Source organism: Equus przewalskii, chromosome 6 (genome assembly GCF_037783145.1).
Source record: "Equus przewalskii isolate Varuska chromosome 6, EquPr2, whole genome shotgun sequence".
Taxonomy (NCBI): domain Eukaryota; kingdom Metazoa; phylum Chordata; class Mammalia; order Perissodactyla; family Equidae; genus Equus; species Equus przewalskii.
Genome location: NC_091836.1, coordinates 4,493,338 through 4,508,761, shown reverse-complemented (window position 1 = coordinate 4,508,761; position 15,424 = coordinate 4,493,338). Strand labels below are relative to the sequence as shown.

The 15,424-nt window shown below is 60.4% G+C and overlaps 2 protein-coding genes across 12 annotated transcripts; one reads left to right on the top strand and one right to left on the bottom strand.

The window, feature by feature from the left end:
- The first annotated feature begins 644 nt into the window (after positions 1–644).
- DENND1C (DENN domain containing 1C) lies at positions 645–10,359 on the top strand. The gene is made up of 24 exons (XM_070622726.1): positions 645–840; positions 1,028–1,145; positions 2,500–2,564; positions 2,647–2,690; positions 2,783–2,832; positions 3,191–3,310; positions 3,394–3,463; positions 3,648–3,722; positions 3,818–3,883; positions 3,972–4,025; positions 4,139–4,249; positions 5,048–5,148; positions 5,247–5,292; positions 5,428–5,529; positions 5,622–5,747; positions 6,603–6,707; positions 7,621–7,711; positions 7,800–7,840; positions 8,060–8,131; positions 8,782–8,826; positions 8,896–9,003; positions 9,169–9,233; positions 9,375–9,582; positions 9,681–10,359. Exons 2-24 carry the CDS (start codon positions 1,129–1,131, stop codon positions 10,302–10,304), a joined length of 2,406 nt encoding a protein of 801 aa, XP_070478827.1. The 5' UTR covers positions 645–840; positions 1,028–1,128; the 3' UTR covers positions 10,305–10,359.
- CRB3 (crumbs cell polarity complex component 3) lies at positions 7,856–15,144 on the bottom strand. Of its 11 annotated transcripts, none has more exons than XM_070622754.1 (10): positions 14,491–15,144; positions 14,328–14,420; positions 14,115–14,193; positions 13,641–13,828; positions 13,394–13,532; positions 13,087–13,315; positions 12,707–12,866; positions 11,911–11,981; positions 11,230–11,373; positions 7,856–10,880 (listed from the first exon to the last, which is right to left on the bottom strand). In XM_070622754.1, the coding sequence occupies exons 7-10, from the start codon at positions 12,795–12,797 to the stop codon at positions 10,809–10,811; spliced, it is 378 nt and encodes a 125-aa protein (XP_070478855.1). In that variant the 5' UTR covers positions 12,798–12,866; positions 13,087–13,315; positions 13,394–13,532; positions 13,641–13,828; positions 14,115–14,193; positions 14,328–14,420; positions 14,491–15,144; the 3' UTR covers positions 7,856–10,808. The 11 variants fall into 11 exon arrangements, with proteins under 11 accessions (XP_070478855.1, XP_070478853.1, XP_070478852.1 ...); XM_070622752.1 differs by having other exon boundaries at positions 14,312–14,420; positions 14,527–15,144; XM_070622751.1 differs by having other exon boundaries at positions 14,312–14,407; positions 14,477–15,127.
- Positions 15,145–15,424: the final 280 nt, after the last annotated feature.

Below are 15,424 nucleotides of genomic sequence, written 5' to 3'. Positions count from 1 at the left end.
GCACCATGTCTACCTATGTTACAGATACAGCAACCGACGTGCAGAGAGCATTCTGCTTTGAGGTCACCCACCAGAGACATGAATTCTTTTATCCCCACCCAGTGGGTTTGCCATTGGGTATTTGTCCTGAATTGGAGTGAACTGCAGACATGAAGTGGGCCTCAGAGGTCTCTGCAGCCTCCATGCCCATCTTACTCCATTTAGACTGCGACAGCAGAATACCAGAGACTGAGTGGTTCATAAACAATGTATATTTACTTTTCACAGTCCTAGAGTCTGGAAGGCCAAGATCAAGGTGCTGGCAGATTCTGTGTCTGGTGAGGACGCACTTCCTGGTCATAGATGGCGTCTTCTTGCTGCGTCCTCACAGGTAGAGGGACAAGGGAGCCCTCTGGGGTCTCTGTTATAAAGCCACTAATCGCATACACGAGGGCGCCACCTTCAAGATCTAATCATCTCCCAAAGGCCTCCACCTCGTAATCCCATCACCTTGGGCATTAGGATTTAACATATAAATTTGGGGGGACACACATTCAGTCTGTTGCAAGGTCCAAGAGTAGGTCTCTGTGCCCGTCTGCTGTGTGTGACTGTTCTAGCCTGTCTGTGTTCGTCACTTCCTGGCTCTGTGTGTGTGTGTGTTGTCTGTGTGTCCCTGTTCTGACGGCTGTCTGTCCACCTCCGGAGCTCCCCTGTGTCCACTCTCAGGCCCGGCTCCCTCTGGTGGTCCTACAGGGAATGGCCAGTGAGGATGGACCAAAGGAAAGAAGTAAAGTTGAGAGAAGAGGAAGCATTTCAGGCAAAATCTGAATCCTTGGCTGCCATAGAGAGGAGAAGCCTTGGGTGCGATGGCGGGCATCAGAGGTGGCCCGGGCTGGCAGGATAGGGCTGGGGGTCTGCCCTGGAGCCTGCATCACCTATTGCCCACCCATCCCGGGGAAGGCTCCGAGGCAGGATGCCTGGGTCTCTCACAGCGGTGGGGGCGGGGGCCTCCCTCTGGGGACGTCACCCGTTAAACTTCCTCTCTCAGCCACACAGGAAGCTGAGCCGGCTCAGGGCCCAGCCCCGAGCAAGCACGGGCCCCCAGGACCCCCGGGGAAAGGGACCCGCCGGGCCGGGCCTGCAGGGACCATGGGATCCGAAGCTGAGTAAGAGCCGCCCCCTCCCCCATCTTCTGGACCACGTTTCCCAGACCAGGCCGGGGCTGGGGCCAAGGGGAAAGGGGCTGGGGCAGGCCCCGGAGGGACCAAGGGCTACAGGGCAGGTGGCCGGAACTGGGGCAGGACTCTCGGCTGGCCTATAGGATGGACTTAGGGATACTCAGGCCACTGTCGGCCGCTCCTCTCTCTCTCTCTCTCTCTCTCTCTCTTTCTGGCTCTGTGTAACTAAGCTTGTAACTCCCAGCATGCACCTCTTGGTGTATCTGAGTGATGGAGAGCATGGCTTCCGGGGGTCAGCAGGGTAGGGGGAGGACTGCGTGTGTCTGTGCGCATGCATGATTGTGTGGGACTGGTGTCAGCTTGAGAACAAAGTGCCGGGGGGTCCCCATGGCAGGGGCTGTGTATCAGCAGTCAGACCCCAGCCTCTTCCTCTGTGGCCCTCCAGGTCTCACCGTCGCTCTCTCTGAGCCCGCCTCCCAGCATCCTCTGTGCCGTCGGTGGAGGGGGGAACAGGGGAAGGCAGAGATTGCCGGGCTCACGGAGGGAGCAGGCATGCCGCCCTCCGTTCTCTGATGAGAAATTCAGGGTCAACCCCCGGGCCCCCGTGAAGTCTCCCACCCAGAGACGCATGGGCAGGGCTTCTTGCCTTTAAGACCAAGGGGTCTGCTCGCATTAAGCCAGTCACACTCGCAGCCACGCAAGGAAGCGTGGATGTTATTTGCCCTCACACCGGCTCAGTCCCGCCTGACACATACACTGGACAGTGTCATCCCTTCAGGCAGACACGGGAGAGAACGACAAACACACACACACCTGCATGCTCACATAAGTCATGCACACAGCCACACACACACACACACACACACTCATGTAAGTCATGTACACACACATGAAAGCTTACCCAAGTCATGTACACACACACAGCTGCGTGCTCACACAAGTCATGCACACAGCCACGCACGCACACACACATGCTCATACAAGTTACACACACACACACATGCTCACACAAGTCATGCACACAGATACACACACACTTGTATGCTCTAAGTCATGCACACACGAGCACATCCACATGCTCACACAAGTCATGCACACACACACACAGTCACACTCTCTCACTTCAGTCCTGCTCCCAGTTGGGCACACGCAGTCAACAGCATTGCATGCACAGCCAAACACAGCTACACCCTCACTGCCACCACCCCAAGGGGGCATGCACACACATTTGCACCAGTCACACATGCACACATAATCACACACACATGCAGACCCCACACAAACACAACCACACACCCAGAAGCGAGTCCCTGGACCCACTGAGCCCTTTCCTGTCCCACAGAGGGGGTCCCCCAGCTGTGTTTGACTGGTTCTTCGAAGCAGCCTGTCCTGCCTCCCTGCAGGAAGGTGAGTTGGGGGCATCAGGTGGGGGCGGGGAGATGGAGGGTGGGCCAGGGGCCCTGAACATCAAGGCCTGCTCTCCCTGCAGACCCCCCCATCCTGCGGCAGTTCCCCCCGGACTTCAGGGACCAGGTACGCAGGCTGGCTCCTTGCTCCCCTTGGGGGAGGGGCCTCCATGGCTCGGACAGGGAGGGGCCAAGCAGTGCGTGCTTCTCTCCACGCAGGACGCTATGCAGATGGTGCCTAAATTCTGCTTCCCTTTTGATGTGGAAAGGTACGAAAGGAAGCGGACACCCAAGGACCCAGGGACTCAGACCTCTCAGGGAGCCCCAGGTTCAAACACCCAGGGACCCTAGGGGCCCTGAGACTCAGACACCCAGGGACTCAGATGCTCACACTCGGGGGCCCCGACAGCTAGCGACCTACACATGCAGGGACCAATTTACCCAGCGACTCAGGTACCTAGGACTCACAGATCCAGGGCCTCAGGCACTCAAGGACCCCAACAACCAGGGACCTCTACACCCAAGGCCCCAGACCAGTGGACACAGTACTAGGAGCATTGTTGAGGGGTAGGGTGGGGGTCAAGGAGCAGGGCCTGCCAGGTTTCTGAGAGCCTGTCCTGCCTCCAGGGAGCCCCCCAGCCCCGCTGTACAGCATTTCACCTTCGCCCTCACGGACCTGACCGGCACCCGCAGATTTGGTTTCTGCCGCCTGCGGGCTGGCGCCCACAGCTGTCTCTGCATCCTCAGGTGTGGGATATGGGGTCTGGGGGGAGGGGCCGGAAGGGCCTCGGCGAGGGGCACTTCCTGGAACCTGTGTCCTCTCTCCACAGCCACCTGCCTTGGTTCGAGGTGTTCTACAAGCTGCTGAACACAGTGGGGGACCTCCTGGCCCAGGACCAAGTGAGCTGAGCCCACTTCCCGCTCCCGCGGGAGTCCCCGCCCCCGCCCCACCAAGCCCCCAGCCAGGCTCAGAATCCCCAGGCCTGGCCAGAGCCCCTCGGCTCCTCCCAGACCACCCAGCCTGAGTCCAGGCCGTCAGAATCCCCAACCCATATTCGAGCTTAGACACCCCACCCCCACCCAGGTCTCGGAGGCCGAGGACCTTCTTCTAAATCTGCGGCAGCAGCCCCTGCCGGGGACCTCAGTGGGGCCGGAGCTGGTGAGTAGTCCCCAGCGCCTGGGCTTCGAACCTCAGGCAGATGGGGAGGCTGCACCCCAGCCCTGAGGACCCACACGGCTACACTTCTCCCCCAGGGAGGCGAGGTGACGATCTCCAGCGCGCACAGCATCCCGCCCCCTGCCCCGGGGAACAGCAAGCCGGTGAGCCCAGTTGGGGACCTGGGAAGGTGGGGCACCCAGGTGAGGCCACCCCCTGACAGATCGGTCTCCCCGCCAATCCGCCCACCAGCTTTCCTGCTTCGTGGCCCCCGACTCCGGCCGCCTGCCGTCCATTCCTGAGAACGTGAGTGGACACCTGGGAGGGGGACATCTGGGGGCGGGGAGAGGTCCCGAAACCCGGAGGGGGCTGTCGCATCCTGTGGTCCCCCGCGCCCAGCGCTCCTCTCTGCTCCTCAGAGGAACCTGACGGAGCTGGTGGTGGCAGTGACCGACGAGAACATCGTGGGGCTGTTCGCCGCGCTCCTGGCGGAACGAAGGGTGCTGCTCACCTCCAGCAAGCTGAGCACTGTGAGGCGGGGCCAGCCGGACCCAGGGAGGGGCCAAGGCCTGGCTACGCCCCTGGGGGCGGGACAACGGGGGTGACTCCTAGCTTCAAGCCCACCGCTTGCGACCCTAGGGCAAGGTCCTGACTCTGCCCCTAGCGGGGTAATCAGAGCGGGCTGTGCTGTGGCTCCTCCTCTTTGGGAGCGCTGAGTCCAGACTCCACCCTACTATGGGCCAGGACAAGCCTGGCCCCACCCCTCTGCGGGGTGAGGTCGAGGAACGCTGAATTCCAGCTCTGACCCTGGGGGAGGATGGGGACCAGGGTGTGGGGGGGCGGGTGGAACTTACACGCTGGCTCCACCCCTAGGGGGGGACCAAGGGAGCTGCATTCTAGCTCCGCCTCCTAAGGGTGGGGTCGGTGGAGCTGACTCGTGGCTCCACCCAGGGGCGGGGCAAGGGCGGGCGCAATCCTAGCTCCACCTCTTTTGGGGGTGGAGTCCGTGGGCTGAGTCGTTGATCTACGCCTACCGATTGGAGGGTTGCATATTAGCTCCGCCCCCTAAAAGGAGAGATTAGGATTTGCTGAGTCCTGGCTCCACCCGCTCCAAGCACCCTCGTTTGTTGAGTTCTTGGTCTCCACATTCCTAAAGAAGTCTGGGTTTTCGCCTCTTACCCAGTAGAGGGTGGGAAAAGGGTGGGGGCGGAGGGGACAGGAGACTGGAGATATGCGAAATGGAGCCGGGAGAACCATCATCCCAGAGAGGGTCCTTGAAGCTGGGGGTCCAGGCCCTGACTCCACGGCCCCCCACCCGTCGTCTCCAGTTGACCTCATGCGTCCACGCATCCTGCGCCCTCCTGTACCCCATGCGCTGGGAGCACGTGCTGATACCCACGCTGCCGCCGCACCTGCTGGACTACTGCTGGTGAGGGGCGGGGTCTGGGGAGGGGCAGGGCCTGGGGTGGCGAGAGTGTCAGACCCGGGAGTGGCGCCTGCATGACCTGCCCCCTCGGTGGTCCGCAGCGCGCCCATGCCCTACCTCATTGGAGTACACGCCAGTCTCGCCGAGGTGAGTGGGAGCGGACCTGGACCGCGGGGACGGGCGGGGATCCCTCCCTCCGCATCCCCAGATACCCTCCCCCGCCAGGGATGCTCCGATTCTGAGCGGCGGTCCCTCCTCCCCACCTCCCCGCACCTCATACAGAGAGTGCGGGAGAAAGCCCTGGAGGACGTCGTGATGATGAACGTGGACTCCAACACCTTGGAGACGCCCTTCGATGACGTGCAGGCGCTGCCCCCAGACGTGGTCAGTGTCGCCCCCTTCCACCCTCCTGCCGCGTCCGGGAGGCGGACGCCCCACATCCGCCCTCTCAGCGCCGCCGCCCCCTTGTCCTCCAGGTGTCCCTGCTGAGGCTGCGGCTAAGAAAGGTCGCGCTGGCGCCCGGGGAAGGGGTGTCCCGTCTCTTCCTCAAAGCCCAGGCCTTGCTGTTTGGGGGCTACCGCGATGCGCTCGTCTGCAGCCCGGTGAGCAGTGGGGACGCCGAGGGAGACGCCTTGTGGGTCCCTGAAGGGTTCAGAATAATAGTGACACGTAGCTTTATGGCGTATTTACCCTGTGCCTCCATTCGCTCATCTGTAAAACGGGATCCCCATGGCACCCACCCGAAAGAGTGGTATGAGTCAGTGAATAAGCCTATGCAGAATGCTTGGACAGTGCCTGGCACATGTGAGCACTCGAAAAATGCCAGGTTTTACTATTCCTATCATCTCATCGAATGCTCACAACAGTATTATGAGAGGGACACTCTTACGATCCCGTCTTACATATGAGGAAACCGAGGCCTGGAGAGGTCCCACCGCCGGTGACTGTTGAGGCCAGGACTTCGGTCTGCTGACTTAACCTTCCCCTCCAGTTTCTCACAGCTATTCTATAAAAACTTTGGGGCATTCTATCCTTTGAGCATCTGATGTTCCTGTCAGCTCTGCCCTGACAATACGTCTCGAATCTCCCCATTTGTCCTCCTCTGTCCGCCCTGGTCTGGTCCGCATTATTGCTTGCCTGGATCAAGGCGCTCGCCTCGCCCATGAGTCTCCTCTCGCAGGCTCCCACCTTCGCCCTCCACCATCTCTCCTCTCCGCAGAGGGCTCCTGGGAGTCCCTGAGCCAGGGCTCCGCCCTCCTCTGCCCACAGCCCTCCAGGGCTCCCACCACCCTCGGGGTCAAAGCCCAAGTCCTCCTCGCGGCCCAGGAGTGCAAGGAGGGCACTGCACAAGATCAGGCACACAGCAGGAGCTCAATCAATGTTTGCTACATAGAAATATGGTAGAATGAGGGTCCAGGAGAACAGCGGGGAGCTCGGGACGCGGGTCCTTCTTCCAGGGCCAGCCTGTGACATTCAGCGAAGACGCCTTCTTGGCCCAGAAACCCGGGGCGCCCCTGCAGGCCTTCCACCAGCGGGCTGTGCACCTGCAGCTATTCAAACAGGTGCGCCTGAGGGCGGGGCTGGGGCCGGAGGGGTGGGGCTGGGGGCGCAGACTCCCGAGTCCCTGAGGGCGGGGCTGGGGCCGGAGGGGCGGAGCTGGGGGCGCAGACTCCCGGGTCGCCGGGGGCGGGGCTGGGGCCGGAGGGGTGGGGCTGGGGCCGGAGGGGCGGGGCTGGGGGCGCAGACTCCCGGGTCCTGAGGGCGGGGCTGGGCGGAGGGGTGGGGCTGGCGGCAGACGTCTAGGTCCTATGGGCGGGGCTAGAGTTGGTCCCTCGACATCCCCCACCCTAGGGCCTCCAGGTTGCAGGAGGCAGGACTGAACTCTTGGGTTCCTAAAGATGGGAACCCCCAACCTGAGTTCCTGAGGGATAAGATCTACTTCTAGGCCCCTGAGAAGATTGGGGTGGGGTCAGATTCTTGGGTCCCTAAAAGGGGAGCCTCCTGGGTCGAGGGTGGGGGTCCAGACAGCGCTCCCTTTGAGGGGAGGAGGAGGCGGGCCGGGACTCCTGGGCCCTAGAGACGTGGGAGGAAAGTGGAGCCGAACCCCTCGGTTCTTGGGAGAAGCTGGGCTGGACTCCAGGCTCCTTCAGTGCGGGGATGGGTCGTAGGGTCCCTGCAGGTGGGGTCGACTTCTTCCAGGGTCACTGAGAGGAGGTGAGCGGGTCTGGAGTAGCGCAGTCTGACTTCCGGGTCCCTGTGAGGGGCGGGGTTTGGCCCCTAAGGACAGGTCCCGACTCTGGGGGTGGGGAGAGTGTTGGACCTCTGCCTTCCTGAGGTGGACTCCAGATTCCTGGGTCCTGGGGGTGGGCCAGGGATGGCTTCTACGCCCGGAAGACGAACGGTCTCCTAGCTCTCAAATTCAGACGTGTCGGTGGCAACCAGGCTTCTGATTTTGACCCATCCCTCCACCCTCAGTTCATTGAAGGCCGGCTGGAGAAACTCAACACAGGAGAGGGCTTCTCAGACCTCTTTGAGCAGGAGATCACCTGCACTGAGGCCTCCTCAGGTGAGCCCTGCACCTAGCCCGGAGCCCCCACCCCACCAGCGCCCCAGCCAGAGCCTGCGTTCCATGACCACCTCTTCCCTCACTCCAGGCACCCTTCGCTCCTATCAGCTCTGGGCGGACAACTTAAAGGTAAGTAACACCAAATACTTGTTTAGGGTTTATTATTGAATTAATTTAATCCCATAACAGTCCCCTGGTAGGATCATCATTTTGCTCATTTATACATAGAGGTGAAGAAATCAGAGACGGTGAGGGCCTTGTCCAGCGTCACACAGCCCCGGGTGGGGAGGTGGGGTCTGGGGTAACCCCAGATGCCCAAGCCTCTCCCCCTTGGTGTTCTCTTCCCAGAAAGGTGGTGGCACCCTCCTACATTCAGTCAAGGCCAAGACTCAACCAGCCGTCAAAAACATGTACCGCTCGGTGAGGCTAAGCTAGACAGGCCACTTATGGGGATGGCAAAGGCGAGGAGACAGAGGACATTTCCACCCCTCACAGAGACATTTTAACCCCCCATTTAAAGTGCAAACATTTTTATCTGAACTGAACCAGCAGTTAAACCATTAACAATTCTTCCCACTTTTATTTTCCATTTACCACACTTGTTTTGGTCAGGATCCTCTGTCCTGTTTAAAATGGACAACCAGGATTCATTGGCGAGCATCTTTTGTCCTTTGCGGGCACTACCATCCCAGCTCCCGCCCTTGTGGGTTTTTTTTCCTCCCAAGCCCAGAAGTTTCCCAGGGCCAACATTCACAGTTCCCAACGTCTCCATTAGATTTTCTTCTTCGCCTGGTTTTTGAAGACTGACGCGTTTTTACGATGCTCTGTTTTTGCCACTCCCCATTTCATTTGGGGGTTATTTCCTCCAGGCACATTCCTTTTGTATTAGTCAAAAGGGTGAGAGTTTGGGCGGACTTCCTAGGTGGGATGGGGGAATTGTGAATATATTTATGACACGCACCACAAATAGATGGCAAGACGTAGCTGTCCTTGGGGACGGAGGTGCTGGGTCCCCGAATGTCTAGGGTCAAATCGCTCTTGAGTCTGATTCTCTTTTGGCTCCTCCGTAGGCCAAGAGTGGGTTGAGGAGCATGCAGAGTCTTCTGATGTACAAGGTAAAAGCCGATGACCAATGGGCAGGGGGGAGTGGGGTACGGGCTCCTGGCTTACCCACCCTCTTCTAGGATGGGGCCTCTGTCCTGCACAGAGGGGGCTCCATGAGGGCCCCAACCCTCACCAGCCGCTCAGATCGCCTGCAGCAGCGCCTACCCATCACCCAGCACTTTGGACAGGTTAAGACTCCCCCACCCCCATCCCAACACGCCCCTGGAAGTGCCACCAAGTCCTCTCCCATCATCAGCCTCCTTCCAGTCATCTTGCCCCACCCACATCCCACAGGCCCCTGATCCCATAGCTCCTGGGGCCTCACACCCACCCCTCACATCTGTCCTTTGCAGAACCGGCCTCTTCGCCCCAGCAGGAGAATCCGGCTGGAAGAGAGACCTGAATCGCTGGGGGAGAGGTAAGGTTGAAAGATGGGGAAGGGGGCAATGTTGCAAGCGGGAGGCCAGCACTGATGAAGAGGGTGGTCCCCCTCCAGAGTAGCCGGACCAGGCCTGGGGATCTCAGGCTGGCATATCCGAGGCTGTCCATCTTCCCTCAGGACACCCCCTCTGAGCCCTGAGGATGCTCTGGACCCGTGGGCGGAGGAAACTCTGGACAGCAGCTTCCTGGGGTCCGGAGAAGAACTGGATTTGCTGAGCGAGATTCTGGACAGTCTGAGCATGGGAGCCACGAGGACAGGCAGCCTGCGGCCCAGCCAGAGTTTAGACTGCTGCCACAGAGGGGACCTGGACAGCTGCCTCAGCCTGGTGAGAGCCCCCAGTCCTCTCCCATCTGCCCAGCACGCTTGCCAGCCCCTCCGGCATCTCAAGGCCAGCAACTTGCTCATCTCCCCATCCCCACCCAGCCTGACATACCAGAAGGACCAAGATGGCAAGCAGATGATGAGAAACCGCCAGACCCCGAGCCCCTGTCCCTGCCTGCTAGACTGTCATCGCTGCACACCCCCCAGCCTTCGGACGCCACAAGCCTCTCCAAGAATCCCAGTTCCCAGCTGCCCTCAGAGGCCAGCCAAGACACCTTTTCTCCATCTTCAACAGCATCGACAGACCCCAGCAGCCAAGGGGACCCCGAACCCTCTCTCCCGGAGCCCCATCCTCCAATCCTGGATCTCTCCCCTCCCCACAAGGCAGTCGAGGATCCCACAGCCCAGGAGAGCCCCTGCTCCCAGCTGTCCACAGCATGCCCCCAGCCCAGCCCTCCAGAAGACCCCCATATTCTAGTCCCCACAAAGCCTCTCTTGGATACTCCCCGGACATCCGCACCCCTTCATTCTTCCTCGGATCCCGGTTCCCTAGAAAACTCCAGAGCCCAGCCTTCTGAGGTCCTGCTGGCAGAGCACGCTCACCTCCAGCCCCCCAAGGAGCCAGAAGCTCCCAGATCCTCTGCTGCACCGGCTAGCCACGGTCAGGAGTCCCAGGCCAGGAGCCGGCCCCGAGTCGCTGAACTCAAAAAGTGTTTTGAAAGTTAAGGAGCAGGGTCTGGAGGACACTCCAGTCCCTCAATAAAACAGCAAGAACCCAAAACTGGTTTTTTTTCTGGTGAGTTTATCTGGGGGCCCTCTCTTGGCTTAAAAACCCATCGTATCCACCATCTTCCCTTCTGGAGCAGCCACCAGCTGGCTCCTAGGTAGGGTTAAGAGCACCTCCCTTCCAGGAAGCGCTCCCAGCCCCTAGGACCCTCGAAACCTGACCATCCATCTCTCAACAGCCTACGAACCCTGCATTGGTCACCTCCATCTAGGCTAATTCCTGCCCCCAGCAGATCAAAAAAAGGTTTAATTATATCTCACTACCAATTATATATATATATATATATATAAAGTGAGCAGTCTTGCCCTCAGGGGCAAAGTCTATGAAGCACCTTTTTCCCTTCTATTCTTAAGTGCTGGGTGGGTTTTTGGCCCAGAGAGGGCTCTACCTTCCCCCAAGGTCACACAGCCAGGAAGGGTGATGGATAGAGAAAGGAGACAGCCCTAGATGGGCAGGCAGCCCCGCACCGTCTCCTTGGAGTCCTGGGCAGCCCGGGCCTCGGCTGCGTGGGAGAACTGAAAGGAAAGGAGAGGCGGTGGTCGGGCCTGTGTGGCAGCAGGACAGACGGCCGGGTGAAGATGGTACAGCAAGCGGGGAGGCGGGTCCCCAGCCCCGGCACCCCCAACTGCAGGCCAAGGCAAGCAGAGGTGGCATGCTTTGCAGAGCCCGCCCAGCAGGTGCCCCGTGGCCCCCCAAGTCCTCCAGAATCATCAGAAGCCGGTGTCTCGGTGGCGGCGGCTGTGCGTGAGCGAGCGCCGGGCAGTCCTGGGTAGGGATGGCGGCTGCGGCCGGCACCACCATTCAGATGAGCCGCTCCTCGGGCGGCAGCTTGAGGTTGGGGGGTGGTGGCACGCGGGCACCCACCTGCTCCTCACTGCTGGGCCGGTAGGTGCCCTCTGTCTGCCGTTTCTCCCGCAGTTTCCGCACCAGCAGGACCAGCCCCACTGCCAGGAGCAGGACGGCCAGGAGGGAGAAGACCACGATGATAGCAGTGATGGCCCCCTGAGACTGAGGGAGAGGGGACAGGGGTGACCCACCTCAACCTGGGATGCCCGCCCCACCACCCCCTCCCCCCGACCTGACCTGAGAAGCATTCAGGGGTCCTCATCCTCTAACACCTGCCACTTTTCACGATCTGGTTCCTCCACCCAGGATTCCTGATCCCCATCTCCCATATCTGGGCCTCCCAGGCACCCCCTCCTGCCATGTCTGGGATCCCCCTTTGAAGCAACCTGCTTCAAAGTGGGGCTTCTAGCTCCCCCCTCCCCGATGCCTGAGAGGCATATGGGGCTCCCACCCCCCTACGCTTACCATGTATGTTATTCATGTCCACCCCTTTCCTGGGGCTCTTGGTCTCCCTCATCTGGGGCCCTGGGTCTCCCCATTCATCATGCTGGTATTCAGGTCTCTCCCACTTGGGGCTCACCAATGTCTCCCCCTACCCTGACCTGCCACCTCTGGGGGTCTGGGCCCCTCCTCCTGTGACATGTGGGACTCCTGAAGAACATCCCTGCTGCCCTCCTCCCACATATACCCCCAACTCACCAGGGCCCTATTGGAGCCAGGGTCAGGGTCGGGGGTCGTAGTGGTGCCGTTACTTGTAGTGGAGCTCGACACTGTGGGGAGCGGGCATGGAGAGGATAAATGAGCCCCATTTATTCCTATCTAGTCGCATCTGCACCTTCCTTGGGCATGCCCCCGTCAGAACCCTGCCCGAGTCATCCACTCTTGTAGTAGAGACTGGATGCCTGGCATGTAGGGGCCGGCTCAGCTGTTTTTGCTTCTCCAGCGGCCGGTAGCCCAGCAGAGTCCAGCAGCCGGTAATCAGTGGGGGCTGAGTTGGGGGCTATTAAAATGGATGGTGTCTGGAAGCCCAGAGCTCCCCTCCCCACCCCCACACCTCTCCGGCTGTCCCTCGGCCCTTAAGGATCTGGGCGGATGCTGCATTTCCCTGGAGTGTCTGACTCACACCTCCCCGAAGGCTGAATTGGACTAGGACCGAATGGCCCAGTGCACACCTATGGCCAGCCTTGGGCAACCTGGGCTGGGGGCCCCAGGCAGGGCTCCTCCTGGCTCCCAGCCTGCCAAAACCCTCAACCAGCCTGAGACTCAGGTAGGCAGGCCTCCACGCCCCCCTGCTCACAATCCCACCCCCTCAGGAACTCAGGAATTCTCCTCGACCAACTCTGACCGACCAATTCTGACCGTCCGAGGAAGGACTCTGAAGTTCTAAGTCCCCAGTGACCCTGTAGACTTCTGCCCCCAAGGCACCCCCCCCCCCACCTGCACCTCCCCATTCCTCGACTTCTCAGTGTCCCAGGTACCCAGCGTCGGTACCTACTTTGCCCCCAGACCTGGCCCCAGCGGGCCGGCAGCAGCGGCAGGCCGAGCGCCAGGAGCAGCCCCAGGCCGGGGCGACGGGCTGGTGGCATCGGGGACGGGGCTTCTCGCGCGCGCAGCTCCTACCGCATCTCGGGCTGGCGGTACCTGCGGCCCGGCACCTGCGGGCGGGAGAAGGAGAAAGGCTGGGACGTGGGGGAGGGGGCTGGACCGGGCGCAGGCCCAGAGGAGGGGCGACCCGCGCCGGGCACCCTGGAGTCCCGCCCCGCCCCCGCGGCCAGAGGTCAGAGATTAAAGATTAACTTGGGGCGGCGCGTTCCTGGTCTGGGGAAAGGGGAGAGGAGGGGGCGGCAGGCCACGCCGCGCACCCTGCCGCCCTACCTGGCCCTGGCGCCTTCGACTTCGCTCAGGTTCTCGATGCAGGTCCCTCTCTGGACCCCTCGGTGCGTCCGTCGGTGGCTCGATCGGGCTCCTCCAGCTCCGCCCGCTCACGTGACCCGGAAAGTTTAGTCACTCACCTGGGAGGGGAGCGCACTTCCGGCTTGTGCACCTGAGCCCAGATGAGAGGGCGGAGCCAAGCTGGGGGGTGGGGGCCGCGCAGCAGGCGCACCTGTAACAGGAATCCAATCCTATAAGGGGGAGGAGTCAAAAGGGGCGGGAGCGCGCAGGTTTCAGAGGGACCTCCTACCTGGATGGCGGGCGCGTCTGTAAGATCGCACAGGTGCGGAGACACCCTGGGCACGGAGACATCGGGGTATGAGGCACTGCTGTCTGAGGCAGACTCGGATGGGGAGCCTCTGATGAAAAAACACCCGGGTGGTACACACCTGCGTGGGAGCAAACCTGTATGGAAGACCTCTGCATTGAACCATATCTATTTGGAGTATAGCTGAATGGAAGCACACCTGTGTGGGGAACAGCTGTAGCGAACACACCTGCGTTATAACACCTGGGGCCAGCCGGGTGACACTGGTTAAGTTCGCGCGCTCCGCTTCAGCGGCTGGGGGTTCGCCGGTTCAGATCCTGGGCGCAGACTTACACACAACTCAAGCCATGCTGTGGCGGCGTCCCACGTAGAGGAACTCGGGACGCTTACAACGAGGATACACAACTATGTACAGGGCTTTGGGGAGAAACAAAAAAAGAAAGGTTGGCAACAGATCTTAGCTCAGGACCAATCTTCTTCACCAAAAAAAAAAAAAAAAAAGACCACCCTGACATAGGCTACAGCTGTTTTGGAAACACATCTGTATTCCCACTTATGAAATGAACAATACTTGTGTGAGGAATTCCTGTGTGAAAAAGTGTTGGAAAGACCTGTATGAGACACACTTGCATTTAAGTAACCTATTTGGGACCCAATTATATGGAAACAGAACTATGTGGCTTAATACTCAACTGGAACACACCTGTGGGGGGGCCGTATCATGCATTCCTGTTGAGAAACATCCCCGAGAGGTGAAGGAAACAGCCTCGTCTCAGGAACATCTGCATAGAATTGAGCTCAGATGAGCGGAAGACCTGAGAACGTCTGCATGGGGCTCGCTCACACTGAGGCACATCTGGGGGCGGGGGCGGGTCCGGGCGCAGCAGGACACAGGCTCACCTGTACAGAGGCCCACCTGTCGAGGATGCACTTGTGAAACACCTGTTTGGGGCATCTCCTTGGGAAAACATCTGTATCCTCCATGTTGTAGGGCACCTGGAAGGAGCGCCTGTGAATGAAAACATCCGTGAGGGAGGGGACGAGGCTTGTTTGTCTGGGACGCACCTGTTGGAGCACACCTGTCTGGGCAGAAGGTGAGTGGGAACCAAACGCGCCTTCTTCGCAGCTGTGCCTTTGCATAGAAGACCATGATACTAAGACGTCTCCCTCCTGGGTACTCCAGAGTGACAGTTAAGGAATATCAGTCGCTTCTCGGGTATGGCATCGTGGGTCAGAATCCCATGTCTGCTTAAATCTCCGCTTTGTCCCTTCCTGGGCGTGTGGCCTGGGGAGAGCAGCTTAACCACCTGTTTCCTCATCTGTGAAGTGGGAAAGCCAATCCCACCGACCTGACAGGGTTTGGGCGAGGACGATGCGACAGGTGAGTGAAAGGTCTGGCACCGAATTCACGTTACTGTTCATTATTATTATCAAGCGGTCTGGGCGCCCCTCCCCCTAACGGTGAATCGAGAAACTGCGCCCGAAACCAGCGGGAGGGACTGTCGGCAGGTGCAGGGAGCGCGACAAGCTGAGGCCCCGCCTCCAGCGCTCAGCCCCTCAGTCCTCATCCCCAGCCGCGCCTGGGACACTGAGACCCTCCAGGTTGGTCCGGAGAGAGCAGTCAGCCGGGCATCTGGATCCGGCCGCGGCCCCTTTAAGGCTGCGAGGCGAGCCCAGGGCCGCGCAGCCCCAGGCAGCCCCGGGGTCAGCGGGGAGGCCCCGCCCAGGTGGGTGGGCGAGAAGGGGCGGGCGGGCGCAGCGCTCGCGGCTCTGGCCAATAGGAAGCCGACTCGGCAGCCGCGCCGCATGTTGATCTTCCGTTTCCCTGTCGGAGAGGGACCGAGAAAGGAGGCGCACGGGCGGGATGAAGGCGGAGAGGGAGAGCGCCGCGTCTTGATCTTCTGTTTCTGTGGCCGAGTCGGGAATGTGAAATGAGCGGGCGGGCAGGTGGAGGGGTAGATGGCGCAGAGTCGGTTCTTGAGAATGTCTGGGGAAAGCGAGAACTTTAGTTCC